Below are 19,900 nucleotides of genomic sequence, written 5' to 3' on the forward strand. Positions count from 1 at the left end.
GGAGGTTCTTTCCAAGCTGATCAGTTAACACTGTATATTGTAGTTATGTATGACGACTTAAAAGCTGCAGGAACGATGAGCATGATTTAAAACACGTCAGAACAGAAAAGCAAAATCTCTGACAGCTTTTCTTTTTGTGTTCCTTGCAGCCTGAAGAAGTAAACCTGTTGGGTTGGTAAAAGGGAACATGCTCCGTGATGTCACTTGATTACTCAGGTGCAGGTGTAGTTGGCAATGCCCAAGTTTCCAGGTGGAGCTTTAAATTAGTGGGATTACAGTTGACACAAAATTATACGTTTGTAGATACTTTAATTCAAACCTTGCTGTGTAATTTATGACAATGGTTTTAATGATGTAATGAGCTTTAATAATGGTTAAGTTAACACTGGAATTCAAGAGTTGGTTTCAGTGAGTGTGTTGGCACGATGTCAGGTTACCCATTGAATAAATAATTAACCCAATAGTGGAATGTGCATTTTAAAGGCTGTCACAGACTGGAGTTGTTTGTCTCAACGGGTCATTCAAAAACAGGCTCACAGTTGCATCTGTCAGTCAGTCTGACAAGAGGATAAAATCTAAACAGTTCAGAGAGGATATGACAGGTAAGTAGGAGGCAAACAGGTTTCAGCCACATAACGCATCCATTCACTCGAGCACAAAGGTAGTATGAATAACGTGGCAAGGAACAGCAGTAGTTATCTCTGTGGGGTCATTCGAGGACGGTTTTGTACTAAAGAGCATTTTTAGAAAAAGTTGGAAACGAAATGACACAAGCATCTATTTAGGTACATAATATGAATATACTGCAAGGAAAATGACCAATATCTGACAACTTAAACATCAAAACAAAGCGGGCAACGATTTCATTATTTCCGGGTTTATTGCAGTTTTAAAGCAATCAATGAAACAGACGAGCACGTACATACAACAAAGTTGGAATAATAAAAAAAATAACATTTAAATACACAAAACACAGAGAGGAGAAAAGAAAAGTAACTTCATTAAAAATATCAAGGAAATATTAATAACATGCGTACAAATGTAAAGGCAGTCACGTGGTGGCACTTATGATGTGACCTCAACGTGGCTACATTATGCTTATGTTACAAACTTTAAACATTTAGACTTAAAACCTGTGTGCGTTAGTTTATATATCCACCATTGCACAGTTATGCATTATCTAGATATTTATCCAGTAAATTCAAAGTTTACCATTCGGCTGCAGAACAAATGGACTGGCAGACAGATCAGACTAAAAGCGAAGTTGTTTTGGCTCGTTAGAATGTACGTAGTTTATATTATGATTACTACATCACAGAGAGAGACGTTGGCAAAAGACTTTGTGGTTTCTTTACAGAGAACAGCGTCCGCGCTTGGATTCAATATCAAAGCATTTTACAGAAACTCGTCGATCAACTTTCTGCTGTTCATCAGAATGCTCAGAATGCGGATGAACAGAGCAGATCTGACTGATGGAGGAACTTCCTCATGTGCGACGGGTAAAGCTTAGTTCATACCCGCCGTAGTGAAGCCGGCGCCAGTGTTGCAGCGCTTGGTCATGCACCTCTGAATTTTGGTATTTGCGCAAATAGTTGATAAAAGCACTATTAACATGTCTATGCATGATACAAAGAAGGCCAATTGGTCTTTAGAAACAGGATTTCTTCAAAATCTTCATTTGTGTCAATATTTTGCAGCCAAATCAAATTGTTTACAGGATATTCAACCTTTTGTTTCTATATAATGCATTTAATACTTGACTTGTTTCTTTATAGGGCTTGTAAAAAGACAATAAAGTAGTTCATGAATATGAGATATGAGTCTACAGATAATTACAATCCCGTCTCTTCATTGTGGAGGTTGGAGGTTTGGTGCTAAGCTTGAGTACAAACAAAGCTTAAGACGGAAGCAATGCAACCTTGTTTTGGCAATATTCTGTAGATATATCGAGACTTTCATTGGACGCCACTGAACAGCTACATTACGTTGAGTGGAGTGTCACTTTAATCTGTTTCCATGTTTGCTAGGATGCATTTTTCTTTCAAGCACAAATACATTGTGGCATTTAAATGCACGCACAGACACATACAGTAACGCCTGCACTAGAGCACTTTGGTCTGGTCAAATCTGACAGTGTGTGGAGATGTAGAGTCAAACGTCGGATTCCGTACGTACGACGCAGTGACGACAACGAGAAAAGGCACTGTGGAGAGAGAGAGAGGGAGAGAGGGAGAGAGAGAGAGAGAGAGACAGAGAGAGATCCATGCGGGGCTGGTGTGTGCGTGTTCTTCTGCTGATCAGAGTCCTCCAGAGCTGTAGTCCGTGTGTCCCATCATGCATCATCTTCCGAGCGTTCGTCAGGCCTCAGCCTCTCCCGCTCTCGGTGCCGCTGGATGGCCCGCCAGATGCGGCAGAAGACTCCGCCCCTGAGGGGAACGAGGGTTAATCACGACAGATTGGCGTATGATGGCGCCAAAAGGTACCTTTCAAAGAGGAAGACCTACTTCAGCTACTCTTGGAAGCTGATTTAAATAATATCAGTCTTGTTTCATTCACATTTCATTTTATTTGAAATTTAAATGTCAAGGAGACCATGCATCTTAAAACCTGTAGATGTTCTTTTTTAAAGAATTATAACTTTGTTGAAGGATTTGTTTTATTGTACCGCTATTTTTTAAATAACAAAGCCAAGAGTAGCTTGATTTCATGCTCCCTGCTGACAAAAGTCATCATGATATGAAGAGTAGATACCGTAGACGTAGACAGTGGAGGTCATCTTTGGTAACTTCAGTGAGAACGTCGGTCAGTGTGTACTCCTCCAGCACAAACTACAACACAACACAATCAAATTAACACATAATGTGCTGCGGTGCTGCTTATGGACAGATGTTCAAAAGCCGACAGATACTCAACCTTATCTATGGTGTCAGCGTCCGCCCCCTGCTCTTTAAGCCAATCAGTGAGCTGCTTGTCTGGTTCGTGGTCTGCTGGGATTTTGAAGATGGATGGAGGTAAAATGTCTGTTCAGAGAAAACAAGAGCGTTAGGGCGGAAGAGAAGCACAGACAGAAGAATAATCCCTCAGTGTGTTTACCTAGTGGTCTGTGTCGGGCTCTGACCAGCTCCATGTCGTGTGTTCTCTGCTGCAGCGTGGCCTTCAGGACCTGCTGGTACTCCTTCTCCTTCTGCAGCAGCTCCTCCAGCAGCCTGCAGCGACAGTGACATCTGTTATGGTAGCCAGTAAATCTCACAGGCGCACAGCATGGAGGGCACAGATGAATAGCGGCATGGTCTAACCAGAAAGCTGTCGCAACAGATAGAACCGTGTGCAGCAATTACACTGTTATGGGCGACAGTAGGACGAAGGGGATTGAAGAAGAAGCCCACACGCACCTCCCAAAACTCAACACTTTGTGTGGCCCTCATAAAACTACTGGTTAGTCCAACTTCCTGTCAGAAAACTGCAACAGAACTGGCCAATTTACAGGGTTTTTTTTGCAATAGCAGGGATTAAAAATGCCAAAGACTCTCATCAGAGTGCAATTGGCAACGTGTAAAGAGCTATATATTTGGTGTTTGTGTGTAAAATGGTGACGCAATACAACTTTTCAGATGGGTTTACATAGTTTTTAATGAAATGTTTTGTGTATATGTTGCCAGAGTTTCGACAAAGAGGGCCCTTGCTTCAGAAAAAGTGTTTTAGCACTTGCAAAAACATGTAATGTTGCCACAACAAGTATCAAAGCCACGCAAAACCACACCTGTACAGAGAGAGAAGAATGTTTGTTTGGTGCTAAGCTTGAGTATAAATAAAGCTTAAGACGGAAGCGATGCAACCTTGTTTTGCCAATATTCTGTAGATGTATCGAGACTTTCATTGGACGCCACTGAACAGCTACGTTACGGACATTTTGGGAACGATCCTGAGTGGAGTGTCACTTTAATCTGTTTCCATGATTTCCAAGAATACTCTTAGAATACTTTGAAAAGACTGCAGCTCGTCTGGTGTTCAATCGCCCCAACGAAGAATTAAAAATTAGATGAGATCTGTTGTGGAGGTGTACTTCCTCATTCTCAGCATATTTATGCTCAGCAATGTTCTCATTTGGTTTCTGTTCTGTTTCAAAGACAGATGTGTTAATAAAACCTTTCACCACATTTGTGTTGTTGGTATCAGTGAAGACTTTGGTATGTTCACTATTTCTAGTCGCCCACATTAACATTCCGTCGCGGTTTCGCGGTTGGCAAGAAAACATAAAGTTATTATAAATGTTGGGCCTGTTGTAACACAATCTGAAATGTATAAAATGGCCTCATGTTATCTCAAACTTTTCACAGATGACAGCTTAAGTTTTAAAATGTCTCAGCAAAAGCAATTAGTTGTTTTTGCTGAGACATTTTAACAATAATTTGTCTTTCTCTTGCTTCACCTTTTCTAAACGTTGAATAATCTCTCTGAGCTTTTGCATCGTACTGCATCGTTGTCTTTATTGCCACACCTAAAACAGACAAATGTAGCTTCAGTGAGACTTTCACCCGGTTCAAGAAAAATGTTTAATACAAAACAAATTCAATCTTTCAGTTTGTCATTATTTATGGCAACGTTTAGATGTTATATCAGTGTTCAGGTTGTGTGTGTGGAGCTCTTTTACTCCTACTGTTATGTCCCTGCTGTGTTTCATCACCCTGTGGGGTCAAGTGACAAATCACGCAGCCCGTCAGCTAATGTGTCCGCGAGATGCATAGCGTGTGTGTGTTTGCACATTATGGGTGTGTGCACATTCTTTCCATCTCCTCCACTTCTTTTCACACAATGTGCCTGCAGCAGTTTTTCCTGTGTGTGTGTGTGTGTGCGTGTGTTGGAAAGGACTGTATGTGTTGAAATCTTTTAATGGCACTTTGTCACCGCATGTAACCACATCAAAAGGAAAAAAAGTTGCACCGTACAAATGTATTGATACTTTGTAAGTGACTGAGAATAAAGCTCTTCTTTGTGTGTTTGCGTGTACCTGTTGGTCTCTTGTTTGAGCCGCCCCAGCTGTACTCCCAGTTGATAATGCGAGCGTTGATGCTCCTGCGAGTGGGCGGGGTTTGGCGTGCTGGCCACGGGGTGGGCGGGGTCAGCTGTTGTCCCGGGGTCGTCGGCGTGAGGAGCTAAAACGGGACCGAACTCTGCCTCCTCTTCGTCCACTTCGTCCTCCTTCTCCGCTCCCTCGCACTCCGACGCCGGGCCGAAGTGGGTCTGCAGCTCTGTTAAAGAGATGCGTCAATTCATTTCTTGTAACATCATATGAACATTGATCTGTTCATGTTTAGTTCAGGACAGAATGTCACGCATGTGTCCACTAGATGGCGGTAAAAGCTCAGGCCAGGCTTCTGACCTGGAATGAGGATGGTGATCGCAGCCTGCACAGCTCGGCGGATGATGTTATCCATCGCAAACATCCAGTGAGGTTTGATGTGATGGTTCCTCAGGACCTTGTTTACCTGAGAACATCAAACAAACAAACAAACGAGGACACATATTCACACCTAGGATGAGTCATTAGAGGTCATTTGTTTTGTTATGTGCCAGCAGCAATTAAAAAAGACCAAATCTCTGGTATAACAGCTTGCATATCCTGCTTAGTTCCAGGTATGTGTGTGTGTGTGTGTGTGTGTGTGTTTGTGTGTGTGTGTGTCCTGACCGAGTCCTGGAAGCCAAAGAGCACCAGCTGGATCTGGTTGATGGAGGTGGAGTCGAAGTCCAGGTCCAGCTTGAGCTTGGAGATGGTGGCCGCCATGACGCGCCTCTCTGGGGAATGGATGAAGTCTCGGAGGATGCAGATGATCTGCTTGATGTGTTCGACAGATAGCTGGAGCTCTTCACTGCCCTGCACACACACACACACACACACACACACACACACACACACACACACACACACACGTAAACACACATCAAGCATACAGAAATGTAGTAGAACTTCATCAAAACACTGATTTAAGATTACAGCGCTCATACGGTAAGTATAAATGTCCTAAATGTAAAGTCTATCAGTGATGAAGATTTATGTTACCATATGGGTTTACATCTTTTTAAAGGACTTCCCTGTTTTATGATATTGTATAACAGAAAGCTAACTATGAAGATACAGACACTACACATCCTGAATAAAGACAAACTCTGAGGTACAACTAATAATACTACAAAGCATCTTCGATGTCATCAAAGAGCCGATTTGTAGTATTTTAAAACATGTGCGCTCCCCAGTGGTAGCATCAGAAAATACACGCTTATTTTCTTAAATGCTTCAAAAGTTTGTACTAATAGGCTAGAAAACTCAGCAAAATAGATGCCCTATAATCTGCTTACGGACGCTTTAATAAATAACACATGTATTTATATTTTCTTTAACTTTTAATGACCATAGTTATTGGAGTTTGTTTGCTGTTTTCCGATAGATTTGCAACCTAATACAACACAAGAAGAACAAATTGCAAAGCAAACAGAAGTTACACCAATGAGATATGGGAGATAAAAAAAAGGGTGGGCACTATGTATAAATTAAATACCACATAAGTACAACATAAACGAAGAAGCACAGAGTATTTTGATTCATGTTTCTTTATATAAATGAAAACTTTTCTCGCTTTAACTGCTGTCACAGACACACCTGGATGTGGTTCTCCTTCAGGTTGGAGATGACTTTAGCCTGGTCGTCATTGAGGACCTTGAACAGAATGGCCCGTCTCTCGCTGTCCTTCTTCAGCAGGAACAGACCGCCGTCCCTGTCCTCGGGGGAGGGGGGTGCACTGCGGTCGTCCGACACCGAACCCTCATCTGGAACACTGCGACGCACACACACACAGACAGTGATCTCACCGCAATATAAAATAAAACATGAAGCACGCAATTGATTTACAGCGGCGTGACGCGCCGTCCGGTTTATTTACAGATACAAGCCTCTCCTGGCGACTGTGTGTGCCCAGGAAAGTGCAGAGGCAGCATGAGTCAGCGCGCCAGGGTCGCGCACGCACGTACGCACACACGCGTGTCCGTGCGCGTGGATGACCGTGTGATGGTGCGTGTGTGCTCAGCCTGCCAGCTGAAGCTCGTAAAGTTATCAGACCTCATTATATCAGTGTCGTAAAAGGCAGCGGCGCATGCTGTGGGCACAATAAGGCCACCTGCCACCAAAACACACACACAGACACACGCACACACACACACACACACACACACACACACACACACACACACACACTCATGCACATTCATTCACATCTTCTGACATGATGTGTACTGTGTCCCAGCAGGATTTTGTCTGCAGTGACAATGTTGTAAGAGTATGTAATATGTTATTTTTGTATTTAGAATAAGCATGTCTCAAAGTCCTGTAGAGATCCAGCTCACGTGAAAGCTGACGTACACACCTCAGGTAGTTGGAGTTGGAGGGTTTGAGGAGGTTCTGGGAGCCGGGGCTTTTCTTCTTTACGAAGAAAACGTCGTGTTTGGAGTCGCAGTCTGGGCTCATGGAACCGGGTTCGCTGCTGCTGCTCCCGGTGGCCTCGCACTGCAACTGCACCGGTAGCGACACGTTGTGGACGTAGTCTACAAAAACATCAGTTAATGTTACTGTAACATGTATGTAAGTCTGGGGGGGGGAGTTATTCTACAATACGCCCAATGTGTGTTCTATGTGCATTGTGTGTGTGTGGGTGTGTGTGTGTGAGTTGACCTGATGGTTTGAAGGCGATCTTGCTCTTCTTGCCCTTGGTGTTTTGTCTGACAAACATGTCTCTGAGGAGGTCCGAGGTGATGGCTCTCTTGTGAGGGTCCGGCTCAAAGCAGCGCAAGATGAACGAATTGGCATCCAAAGACAAGGACTCTGGAATCTCTGGGTGGATCTTAAACATGCCCACCTAAAACCACATTTACTCAGAAGAATCAGGGCCTGGACATGTGCTCATCTGATGGATGTAATGGAATATACATGTACACAGAGTCCTACCTTAAACATGGCCGCCTGTGGTTCTCCCAACTCATGAAAGGGCGGTTTCCCAGTGGCCATTTCTATAATGGTGCATCCCAGGGACCAGATGTCAGCCGGGGCCCCGTACCCTCGAGGGCCCTTATCAATAATTTCTGGAGCCATGTACTGCAGAGTACCTGCACACAGAGAGGCAGATGGTAAGCTGGAACAATTATCTCTAAGAGGCAATCAAAGTCAGTCAGCATCAGAGACAACAAATTGACTCACAAACTGAAGAGGAGATTCTGAAATGAACATTTCTGGACACAAAAGCTGGATCCTTTTTGCTTAATTCTATCTCTGAGTATTTGGTCTGCAGTCAGTCAGTCTGAGCATATTTGGCATTTGTGGTGTGCTCTAAATACTGATGTAAACAGTGAGAGACACACACACACACACCTGCTAATGAAAGGTAAACACCCTTCTGCCTCTGCTTGATTAGCTAATGTAATCACACACCTCGCTGGCAGCTGGAGGAGGCCAGATGGCCGATGAATGTGCATGTTCGTACGCGTGCGCGCAGGTTCGTGCACGCTCGTGTGTCTGAGCGTTTCCATAGAGGCTGATAGTGGCTCTCGTCATTTTGATATTTATACTTCAACGTTTCTACGACTCCGTTTATGCTGTCCAGAACCGAATTACCCACTTATGATGTGTGCAGTTTCTTTCTCTCTCAGTCATTACTATCACAGTTCATTTTTTTGTATAATTTAGTTGATAGTAGATCATTTTAATGTTAATAATTTGTCTTGTTTACACCTGAAAGTTCCTCAGTAGAAGACATGAATAGATGGACGTCATCATTTATTAAACCCAGGTTCAAGGAAACCCTTGTTGAAGTCTATTACTTCAACAACTTTTTAACTTCCACTTTAATTTAAAGGAATACTTCACTCACAAAATGACCACATCAATTACTCAGCCCATGTAACCTTTAATTCTTTAAGGAAACTCTGTTTTTCTCACATTCCTCAACAAGCGAAAACATGACTGTTTATGCGGAAGTGTTTTAAATAGTTCGATTTTTATCGAAGATGCATGTGTTTGGGATGTTGTGAGCATACGACTGGATAAATGAGACTTGGCCTATACTGCACGAGTTGTGTGAGAGTTTGTGAACTATACTTAATTGTTAAACAATTTACTTCAATTGATCAAGACTTTTGTCTGTTTTTTTTCAACAATTCAGCGTACCACATGGTGAGTAACTGATCTACAAATGGTTATTTTGTGGGTGAAGTATTCCTAAATGTAATCTGGGGATTTGGGGACATGTCGGTTACAAATAAAACTAAATGTATGTTTTTGTGTACAGATTGTTTTGTAGAAGAAGAAGAAGTTACCGGTGAAAGTCTCCGTGCAGGGGTTGACTCCCGCCAACCGCTTCGAGGTACCAAAGTCTGAGATCTTCAACACACCACTGTAGGTGTTCACCAACACATTATCACCCTAATGGAGAAACAGCAGCAGGTTACTATCAAATGACCAACCACACCACAGTGTTCTTACCAGGGTGTCACCTCTATTGTCCCATGAGCATGAGCACTGCAGTGAAAGCCCATTTTTGATTTCATTGTTGTTTGCATTATAAACTTGCACCCTGGATGTTACTCTTAGTCAAACCACAGACTGTGTTGCTGCCTCGTACCTTGATGTCTCGGTGGACGATCTGGTTCTCGTGCAGGTACCGGAGCCCCTCCAGGATCTGTCTGGTGTAGAAGATTATAGTCGCCTCCTTCAGCGGGCCCCATTTAGACCGCAGCAACGCGGACAGGCTTCCTGGAGAAAGGAAGAGAAGGAGTGTCCAAAACCTATCATGAAATGGGAAGATGACCAAGGAGTTAGAGAGACCGCCCAGTAACCGAGAGGTCACAAGCATCGATCTCTTAAATAGACCATTTTTTCCGACATGAATCAAGAACATCTGGCCTGCACAGGATCAAATTATCAGTAAAGCACAAGGCATGTTGAGCGATAGTACACATATTGAGTTTGTAGTGTGTAGTGTGTAGTATGCGATTTCGGACGCAGCCAGAGTTTCTAAGGATCTAGTCCTAGTTCACACAACTGTGTTTTACTATCTCTCTCTCTCTCGCACACAAACGCACCTCCAGGCACTTGTTCCATGAAGATCTTGATGTATCCGTTCTCAGAAACGGAGCCCAAATACTGAACAATGTTCCTGTGCTTCAGGTACTTGTGGAGAGCAATCTCTTCGTGAAGGGGCTGGGAGTATCTGATTTACACAGAGAGAGAGAGAGAGAAAAAGACCAAAAATGCCTTTATTTTATTCAGATAAAGTTTGCTTGTATTTCACATCTGGTTACAGCATCAACCGCCTTCATATTATATTTGCACAACAAATTAGGACAAACAACCATGTGCTTTAAGAATAAAAACATTCGTAAACACACAAGATAAAACATTTATTATCCCTTGTGTCATAATCCAATTTATGATATAAAGTTAGGTTAGGGTCAACTTTCCCATTTCCTGTTGTACTTAGATATGCTGCGTCTATTCAAAGGTGACATTACTATGTTAGTAACCCGGATGAACGGAACCGGCGCCGCCATGTTAGTTCTCCAGAGGTATCTGGTCAAATCTGCCCGATTGGCCATTCAAACATCCAAGATGGCGGCTATTTTGGCCTCCAATTGGGCCTCCCGAAAAAAGGGGTAGTGGGACTTTGAAAGGGTTGATTACAAACTGTGAGACAATAAAATACAAATTGTTTATGTTAAAGGTGGTAAACTTTGATCCGGGTCACTCTTTCGACCCAAACATGCCTACCTGCTGTCTCTCTCAGGGATCTCTTTGATGGCGATTCGGACCTGGTTGCTGACGTCTCTCCCTGCGTACACCACTCCATAGGTGCCCCGCCCCAACACCACCCTGTCCCCGGTCTCATCGGTGTCATACTCATACTGTAACACACATATTGTTAATCAGTAATCACAAACTGGAGCTATAATATGTATTTACTAAAAAAGTAATGGCTATATTTAAGACCTCCAGCGTATCTCCGTCTCCTTCCCCCTCCAGCTCCACAGCGTTCCCCGTACCATCTGATATCATCTCTTTCACCATGGAGCAGAACCTAGAGCACGACATTATAACGTTACCATTTCCTGTTCACGGCCACGTTTCAATACAATCGCACATACGTACTGTACGAGCACAAACGCAGACAAACACACACACCTACACAGACACATCTAGAGGTGTGTGTCCTCACCGACCGCACTGATCTTCAGTGGAGAAGTAGATCTGGAAATCATCAGAGTTATCGTGGACGTAGAGGAAGCAGCACCGCTCATCAAACTTACTGATGCTGCAGACGGGACAGTTGAGAGTAGATGAAAGATCTTTAAAACATATCTAAAAGTACTCTTAAAGGTTTTACTGTACAAGTGAAAACAAGGTGTTTCGGCAAACATTTTTCCTCGCGATTATAGTAATAAACCCAAATAAACATTGACACATTTTGTCTCTTAGCTGCATAAAATCCAACATGCCACATTTACATTCATACCTTATGCCTTTGATGGAGATCGCAGTGAAGTTCCACTCATGGATCCCTTTCTGTAATGAGAGTGAATTAAGTTCAAATTTGCGGAGAATGGTATTATATTAAACCATTACTCATTCAAAGTCAACTTTTTTTTAAATGGATAAGGAACAGAAGGACATAGCATGTGCTGTTTCTTCTAGATAAGATAGTTGGGTTTCTATTCAAAGGTAGTGGAAATTTTAACTGAACTTCCTGAAAATTAACAAAAGAAAATGTTAATTAATGCAGGTTTCTTTCCAAAGTGCTCAACCTCTCAACCAAGCTTATTGTTTTTTGGCATACTGATCATAGTATAAAAACAGGTGGATGTAACGCACTTTGACAGTTAATTGTCAATGGTGCAATGCAATGAAATGATGCGGTAATGAGGAAGAGGGTTAGGTGGTAAAGAAGGACATGTTCTTACCGTTTCGGCAGGAGAAACATGCCAGATAGAGACGTTCTTCTCCTCAGCCTCGTTGTTAATGGACACATACGAGGGCTGGTAAACCTTAGTTGGCTCCAGGATTAACACCTGTTACACAAAGAGAAAAAGATCAACAAACATGTTAGCATGACTCTTTGATAATCTGATCGAGCTTGTTCGCGTTTGTACCGGAAACCGCAGTCGATTGGTGGTGCCCTGCGTGGCCTCGACGATGATGTCCATCCAGAAGTTGAGTCTCTCCCGCTGTGGAGAATGTTCCACCGACTGCTTCTTAAACCTCAGGATCAGCTGCAGGTTCTGCACCACTGACCGCAAATACCTGGAAGAAAATACACATAAAACAAGTCACGGGAAATAATAGTGTTTTCAAAAAAAGTGTTTTCATGGAGCTAAATAATATACAGACCAGCAACAAAGATCAAGGAGCATCTCTATTCCCCTGTAAATATTTACATTTCATCAAATTTTTAGGTTAATATTGTGACTTTTGTGTCATGCTTATGGTCACTGAAAGGGAATAGAAACATTTTTTGTAATAAAAAATACATCATAAGAATAAGAGTCAACATTTTTTGAAGGGGGTTTGGCCTGCTAGTCATGATCAGAGCCTCCTTTTAGTCCTCCTGTAGTCAACTGGTCAGTGATATTTGAAAATGCAGAATATAACACAGACTAAAACACAGTTATTTTGAATATTAACACGTATTTCATTGAGTCTATTTCCTTTACTGTCATTATCATGTAGAAATAAAGTTGCTTAAAACATAAAAGTACTACAAAAAGCTAAATTTTTCTGATACTGTACCATAAAAGCACTGATAACATAGTATATAAGTAGTATTTATTGTGACTGTGAATATCTACCAGAGAGGCGGCTTGAGTTTGAAGAGCTTCTCGGCCGCCTGAGTAGCTTTAGGGATGTCGTTAGCTAGCATGCTAACGGTGAAGAACTGGCCCACGTCCCAGTAGTTATTCATTTTTTCCAGGGAACCTTTGCGCCCCAGCAGACTGTTCAACCTCACACCTAAAGACATCAGATTAAAAGTATGAAAACATTGTGGAATATTTATGAAATACCATTGAGCTTCATTTAAGACAGCAAAGAACAACCGAAGAATTTATTTGCTACTACAGTGTCGCATACGTTAGCATACTTCAGTAGCCTAGCTACCTTTGTTTTGTTTATATTTACTTTGGTTGCTGTTAGATGCTTAGTTTACAGTTACAGTATCAGTTTATTAATTACCCTTAAAATTACTTTGCTGAACCTCAATGACACAATTTTACTACGTGTTTGTAATCTGAGAGAGACATAAGTTTGCAACAAACTGTTAAGCTATCGAGAACAACTGACACATTTGAGAACTTTGTAACTACTTTGTATCGGGCGGTTTCAGCTTGATTTATGCATTTTGTGCTGGCTTGATCAAAGGGGGTGGCAGGTTCAGGATCCTCCTCTTACCTATTTTCCTAAGTTCAATGGAGCTCTCAAACTGTTGGCCAGCAACTATGAGGAGTACAGCCAGGTTGATGCCAGAGTAGAGAGTTGGCTGCAGCTCAAACCCCTTCCTGTACCTGCACAAATGTAAATAATTAGATGCAGATTACGTATTTTTCATGAAAGCATGTGGAAGGGATGTACGCATAAAAGTGCGTGTTCTCACCACTGTATAGCGTTGTCCCTGTTTTTCATGTCTTTGCAGTCTGAATCCAGGAAGATGTCTTTGTATATCCGTCCACAGAGGCAGAACATGTCGGGCGCTGGATGTTCGCACGACTGCAACACCTGCAGCATCACTCCGAGAGCCTGCTCCCTGTCACCAGGACTGTTCCTCCTGCCCACATGTGAAATAATGTTAAACAAAATCCACAATTTAATACATAAATATAATGTTATGGCACAGTAATGAACTTTTATTGTAAAACAGATGCCACAAAGTCATATTCTAGACTTTATCCAATGCCTTGCAAATGTTATGTCAAAAGTAGAAGACGAATTTAAGGGTGACAAAATAAAAAGAATAGTTATGACTTGGTCATTCTACCAAAAATAAATCCCTTTTAGCTTAAGGCTTAATGTTTGGCAGTAAAAGCTTCTTTTGGCACACTATGCATGGACTCTTCTCTAAGCCTGAGTTTGAATCCACCTGTTGAGGGCGAATGCGTAGTGGAACTGGATCATGGGCTGCGTTGCCAGATCACAAGTCGGCAGCATCTCCAGAGTCTGCACCAGCTTCACCATGGCATCGTAGTCCTGGTGGCGAGAAAAGGCAAACTTATTTCTTGCCTTTCACATTAATATGATGCACATATTTGTTTAGCACTGTTTCCGCGAATGATGTGTTTGTACCTGTATGTCTCTGTAAGAAAACAGCAGGTTCATGACGATGTCCTGGGTGAGAACTTCCGTGTTGTCGATTCGGAGTTTGATGCGGGAAAGCTCCTTGGCCAGCTCCTCTCCCTGGTACTTCTCTCTGGCCTTCCTGATGTCATTCAGCAGGGTGTCCTTAAAAGAAGCACTGCAGACGACGGATGAGTAAAAGTAAAGACAATTAGAAAAGAGGAAATAGGTAATTAATTAGTAAATGGAGATGAGAAGCAACCAATTGTCTCAGAGTTTTTGTGTCCCCCACACATTAAAAATGTTTCTGTCTATCACACTAAATTATATCCTCTTGGGATGAATCAGCTCAGAAAATGTTTAATAAAAGGTGCAGAGAAAGAAATATAGGAAGAAGACACAAATGAGCTGCTGGTTAAGTAGGCAACCACCACCAGGAAGTATTCATGCCACGTGTGAAACAAGAAGTCGACATTGAGTTATTCAACGCGTAACCTTCGTACTTAAATAACGCCACTTCTGTAGTTTTTTTAAATCCATTTGTCTTTACGAGAGAGTCGAGGTCTTGGCTCTCTGCATGTTGGGGCCTTTGAACCTACCCATCAATACGCAAGTATAAGATAAGACAACTTGTGTATGATCACGTTTATGCTTTAAATGTCTCACCAGGATGTGACGTGGATGTCCTTCAGCAGGCTGGTGAAGCGGTCAGTCAGGGGGACGCAGAGTGGCCCCAGCAGGTTGTCCCAGCTGGGCTGCATGTACTCACTGGCCCTGCGCTGGGCGTCACTCTCACAGCACATGTACTCGTGGTTAGGAGTCACTATGTAGGGGATGAAGTAGTAGTTACCACTGGATGCCTGGAAAGAGAAAGAAGAAATTCAATGATTCAGATTTGGGTGTGAGTACCAGAAATAATTAAATACAACACAGCTTTATATCAGATAGAAAGATATCCAGGATGCGTATGAGTCCAGGGAGAGGAAGTGATGGACAGATGGGGATTATAGAGGGATTAATAACTAAGCAGAGGATCAGTGCACCACTGAGATTGTTTGGTAGGATCATGAAGACAGCAGCAAAGGTAAGCTCTAGTAATGAGGCTCAAGTGGCTGTTAAATATCCAGAACAGCAAGAACTAATGCACACAAATACACACTGCAACAACAGGTTTTTAGGTTTCTTTTTCTTTCTCAGTCTCTTGGTCTTTACTTAACATTTACATTTTGTATAGAACAATGTCTGTCTTTTTCCAGTTCAATCTTTCTTGACTGGCTGAGCGACTGTTCGGTTGTGCTGGGATTTAACCAGGCTGCAACCCCCGGTTCTGCCGAGTGAAGCTAATGCAAAAGTGTCTTAAAACCTGCGTTCCCTCTACTGGCCAGCACGGGGCGACTCCTCTGTTTGCAAAAAGAAGTCCGAATGTATGGAAGTCTATGAGAAAATGACTCTACTTCTCACTTGATGAATTCCCTCAGTAAATATTGTAAACATGAGTTAATGGTCTCAGTCGCTAGTTTCAAGTCTTCTTCAATACAGCATGATATTCATTTAGTAAATGATGGTCCATTTAGAGTAAAATAGACCATAAAGTATGCTTTTGGGCGGGCTTGCTGTGATTGACAGGTCGCTTACAGAGCCACATACGGCGTCACTCCTCCACCGTTGACCGATCTTGCAAAAAGTCAAGATGGCTACCGCCGTAATCGAAGATGGCCGCACTCAAGGCTTCAAAACCGCAGTCCTACGATGACTACGTCCACTTTTTACATACAATTTATGGATTTAACTGATGGTGGCACTATATAAAATCACTGCACAATAGGGGCAATTGGGCATAATTTGATCTAATTAATTTGCGCCCTTTCATGCAGAATTCTGTTTAAACCACAAGTGATTCTTAATCCAAGTGTTGGAGTTACCAGATCTATAATCCGATCAATTGGTTGCATTTCAAAAAGTTGTCAACAACATCCTTCACGCTGAGCTGAGGTACAAAAGGGAAAATAAAGAAGGTTGCATGGTGTTAAATTATCTAACGCTATTGTTAGGAAGTTTAATTTGTTATTCACACAACACCTCATGCCGAGGTCAGTGTTTGCCCTTCCACCACGTTTATTATCATTATTATTAGACTGTGGAAAAATCTCCCAGCATGCCCTAGTGCAGCATGGTACCTACTTTATTACGCAATCCAGAGCCTCTGTATTCTGGAGGCAACTGAACCCAGGGAAAACCTAACACTGGAGGACGAGTGGCCTTCTCCACACACACACAGAAACACAATACATACTTTAATAATCAGCTACTAAGATTAATGTTTGTGTGTGAGAGAGAGAGAGAGAGAGAGAGAGAGAGAAAGCATGTAGATATGCATTCCTGAATGCACTTGTACGTCAGAGGAAGAACGGCATTTGTCACGAATATTATTCCACGAATAGCACGAGACAGTGTGTGCACATAAATCACTCTGTAACACACACAGAGACACTTACTGTGTTTTTCTGCGCCACCATGTCCTGTAAGAAAAAAATGTATAACAACAGTGTGTATTCCTGTGTACTCGTGTTGTACTGCCACATTACTACTTCAAACGGCTGTTTCCCCTTGGCAACACAGTGCATACTGCTCACACACTGACCAATATGCACACTCAAACACACACTAGTCTGCAAATAACATAGTGGATCACTTTGTTCTAAGGCGCTGCCAAGGAATGTCATCCATGAACTAAATACACCTACAGGAGATTCATAGAGGTGCATGCGTGGGAGTACCTTCAGTGACTGGGCCGTGTCAGGGTCAGTGTCGTGGTACAGGATAACATTGTTGGCCATGTCGAAGCTCTCCCTCACGCCCAAATGGTAAAACAAGGAGGGCTGCCGAAACACATCGCTCATGTCCACAACCGCGATGTCTGGATGGATCGAGGTAGAAGAGTCGGCGACGATGTCGATGCACATAAAGATGGAGACAACAACAAAAACATTCTCAATGCTCATGCTGAAATCCATCAGCCCTTGAATAAGACACCCATTTCTTCTTACCCTATTAAAACAGAGAAGGTTTTTAGCTGTAAGCATTGGTGGTGGAAGAAGTACTGGGCCCAGAGTTTTTTTCAGAGTTTTAGTCAGCAGTGCAGAGGAAGAACTCAGATCCTTCACTTAAGTAAAAGTACCGATACTCACTAACTGATTGATCCTCAAACTGGCACATAGGGCAAAAAGGTCCCCCAACTCTGTTGGCGGTGTTGGAGTCCGTTCTCTATCGTCCTGGGCCTTGTTATTTTCGGCCTCCCTTTCCTTCTGGGGTCCAGTGTAATGCGACTCTTGGGATTGCCCCTGATGTCTGTTCTGGGCACAGGGCCAATCCAGGTTCACTCTTAAAGTATAGTGTATATTGTCTTGCTGGGCGATTTTGGAGATGGTCTTTGGCCAGAATATATGCAAGATCCTATTGGCATGATTTTTGGAACATGGATAGTTTAAGAGTGTCCTGTACCTGTGCTGTTGATAATACACACTTTTGAGGGTTTGGTTTTGGTGCCGTGTTGGTTGGACTTTTTAGGTTTGTTAAAGTCTTATGAAGGTTGATCCGGTTTGAGTATCTTGGCGTGTACCCCCTTTATGGTAAATAGTGCTTAGGTATGTGAAATTATTATATAAGAAGTGGATAGTCATCGTGATGTCATCCATTGGTTAGTGGACTGCGATTTTGAAGGCTTGAGTTCGGCATTTTGGCCATCGCCATCTTGTTTTTTTGACCATATTTCAACGGTGGAGGAGTGGCGAAGAAACGCTGTATATAGCTCTGGTAGCGGTATCGACCTGTCAATCACAAGGTATGACATCATGCTGTATTGAAGAAGACTTGAAACGATTGAGACCATAAACTTAGTTCACAATGTTTACTGAGGGAATAAATCAAGTGAGAAGTAGAGTCATGTTCATGTTCAAGTCTATGAGTCATTTTCTCATAGACTTCCTTAAAAAAGGCCACTAGAAAGAATGCAAGTTTAAGCAACTTTCGCAATGGCTTCACTTTTCAAGACCGAAAAGTTGTTCATGTTGATGGGCATGGCTTTTGTTTTACTGCCGTTCATCAACAGTCCTTGTTGTCCATAGACCTGGATTTTATTTGTCTTTTCTTAAATGTAAGTGCATGTGCTTATCTAAAAGGAAGGCAAGGTCTTCAATGGTGTGCTAGAGGGTCCATCAACTTCATCTGGCCTTATCTTCTGTTGTTCTACGCATGACCCGGTCTATGGCGAGGTTGAAGATCTGGTCAACGCATCCCTCAATACAACTGGTTCATATCTGATCACTTTGTCTCCTGTTCATGTGATTCAGTGTATAATGATCTTGCAGAATATACTATATACTATCTAATACACGTTCATTTGGTATTAGCAATCTAATAGTCAGATGTGACATTCATTCATTGTGATGACATTCAGGGTACATGTTGTACTGTACTGTTTGGCATCTTGCACAAAAGACTCTCAGACATGTCACAGCAGGAAAACCACAGGACTACTAGTCCAAGATCTGCACTGTAAATGATGGCTCTGTATTTTACTGAGAAACTTGAATGTTGTATGTAATGGATCTTAATGAAATCAGCGTTGAGTTTTTTTCTCAAACTAATCGCATGCTTTTTCCAACTTATTGTACCAAAAGGCAATCAAAACACATCCTGTCTAAAAGAAAAAAATAAAGAGATTTTCTTTGACTCCATCGTCCATTGAGATTTCAACTAATGAGACCCTTTAGTTTGTCAAAAAGTTGTCCCCAATAATAAACCATAAAAAGAGTCAGTTATCGATGTCATATTGTATTAAGTATTAACATCAGACATAGAGCCCCAGAGGTCATTAAAGCCTTTTATATTGTATCACGTTATGACTTCTAATGTTTTCTATTTACGCATTTATAATGTAAAATGAGTGAGTTAGAATAAACAAATAGGGCCTACTGCCCTTATAATATAAAATTGACTTGCTGCACATATACTATTAGATTCGCAACAGGGCTTTGGTGATTTACTGGTCAAAAGACATATACGTTGCACAAAGTATATCCGTTGTTTCAACAGCATTTCAGTGACTTTTCATCATGCAGTAGAAACAACTTCCACGCAACTTATGCGCATAAAACAGGCATTAAAAAAATGCCTTTCCCATTTCTAACCTTAACGACTTAAATGTTGAACCACGTTTTTTAAGTAACACACACCTGCATCGTAGAAACTGTCAAGCACTGATGTTTCTCCAAAGTCCAGCCGTCCGAAGGTGACGGTGGTGAGCAGCGCGCTCTCCGAGTCGCAGGCTCTCTGCAGACACTGCAGCGCTCCGGATTCGGGGCTGCTGGCCATCACCGACTTCAGCCCGTCGTTCAGGACGTACACCACCCGCAGGGGACGCTGCTTGGCTGGTGGGCAGGGGCTGGACACCTCGCCCCTCTCTCGGTCCCGGTCCACCACGGACACCCCGGCGGAGTGCTCTCCTCCCATGTCGGCGGCCTGCGCGCTCTGGCTCGTATCCAT

At 42.4% G+C, this 19,900-nt stretch overlaps 1 protein-coding gene across 1 annotated transcript; it reads right to left on the reverse strand.

The window, feature by feature from the left end:
* Positions 1-861: 861 nt before the first annotated feature.
* map3k15 (mitogen-activated protein kinase kinase kinase 15) lies at positions 862-19,900 on the reverse strand. Its single transcript, XM_076080335.1, has 29 exons — positions 19,591-19,900; positions 17,134-17,273; positions 16,852-16,875; positions 15,023-15,216; positions 14,366-14,534; positions 14,163-14,269; positions 13,680-13,850; positions 13,478-13,590; positions 12,880-13,039; positions 12,184-12,334; positions 11,995-12,102; positions 11,550-11,599; positions 11,253-11,348; positions 11,027-11,114; positions 10,808-10,941; positions 10,123-10,250; positions 9,663-9,793; positions 9,358-9,463; positions 7,994-8,151; positions 7,721-7,904; positions 7,416-7,593; positions 6,656-6,830; positions 5,687-5,872; positions 5,381-5,486; positions 5,009-5,249; positions 3,094-3,206; positions 2,914-3,020; positions 2,752-2,828; positions 862-2,426 (listed from the first exon to the last, which is right to left on the reverse strand). The coding sequence occupies exons 1-29, from the start codon at positions 19,898-19,900 to the stop codon at positions 2,333-2,335; spliced, it is 3,999 nt and encodes a 1,332-aa protein (XP_075936450.1). The 3' UTR covers positions 862-2,332.

Source organism: Anarhichas minor, unplaced genomic scaffold (genome assembly GCF_050575085.1).
Source record: "Anarhichas minor isolate MPS153535 unplaced genomic scaffold, ASM5057508v1 ptg000074l, whole genome shotgun sequence".
Lineage (NCBI taxonomy): Eukaryota > Metazoa > Chordata > Actinopteri > Perciformes > Anarhichadidae > Anarhichas > Anarhichas minor.

Coding starts and splice junctions, on each gene's coding strand:
- map3k15 (XM_076080335.1), bottom strand. CDS start 19,900: ATGGATACGAGCCAGAGCGCGCAGGCCGCCGACATGGGAGGAGAGCAC. Junction 15,217..16,851: donor TGGTGGCGCAGAAAAACACA/GTAAGTGTCTCT, acceptor TTCTCTTTCCAG/GCATCCAGTGGTAACTACTA. Junction 5,873..6,655: donor TGAAGGAGAACCACATCCAG/GTGTGTCTGTGA, acceptor GTGTGTGTGCAG/GGCAGTGAAGAGCTCCAGCT.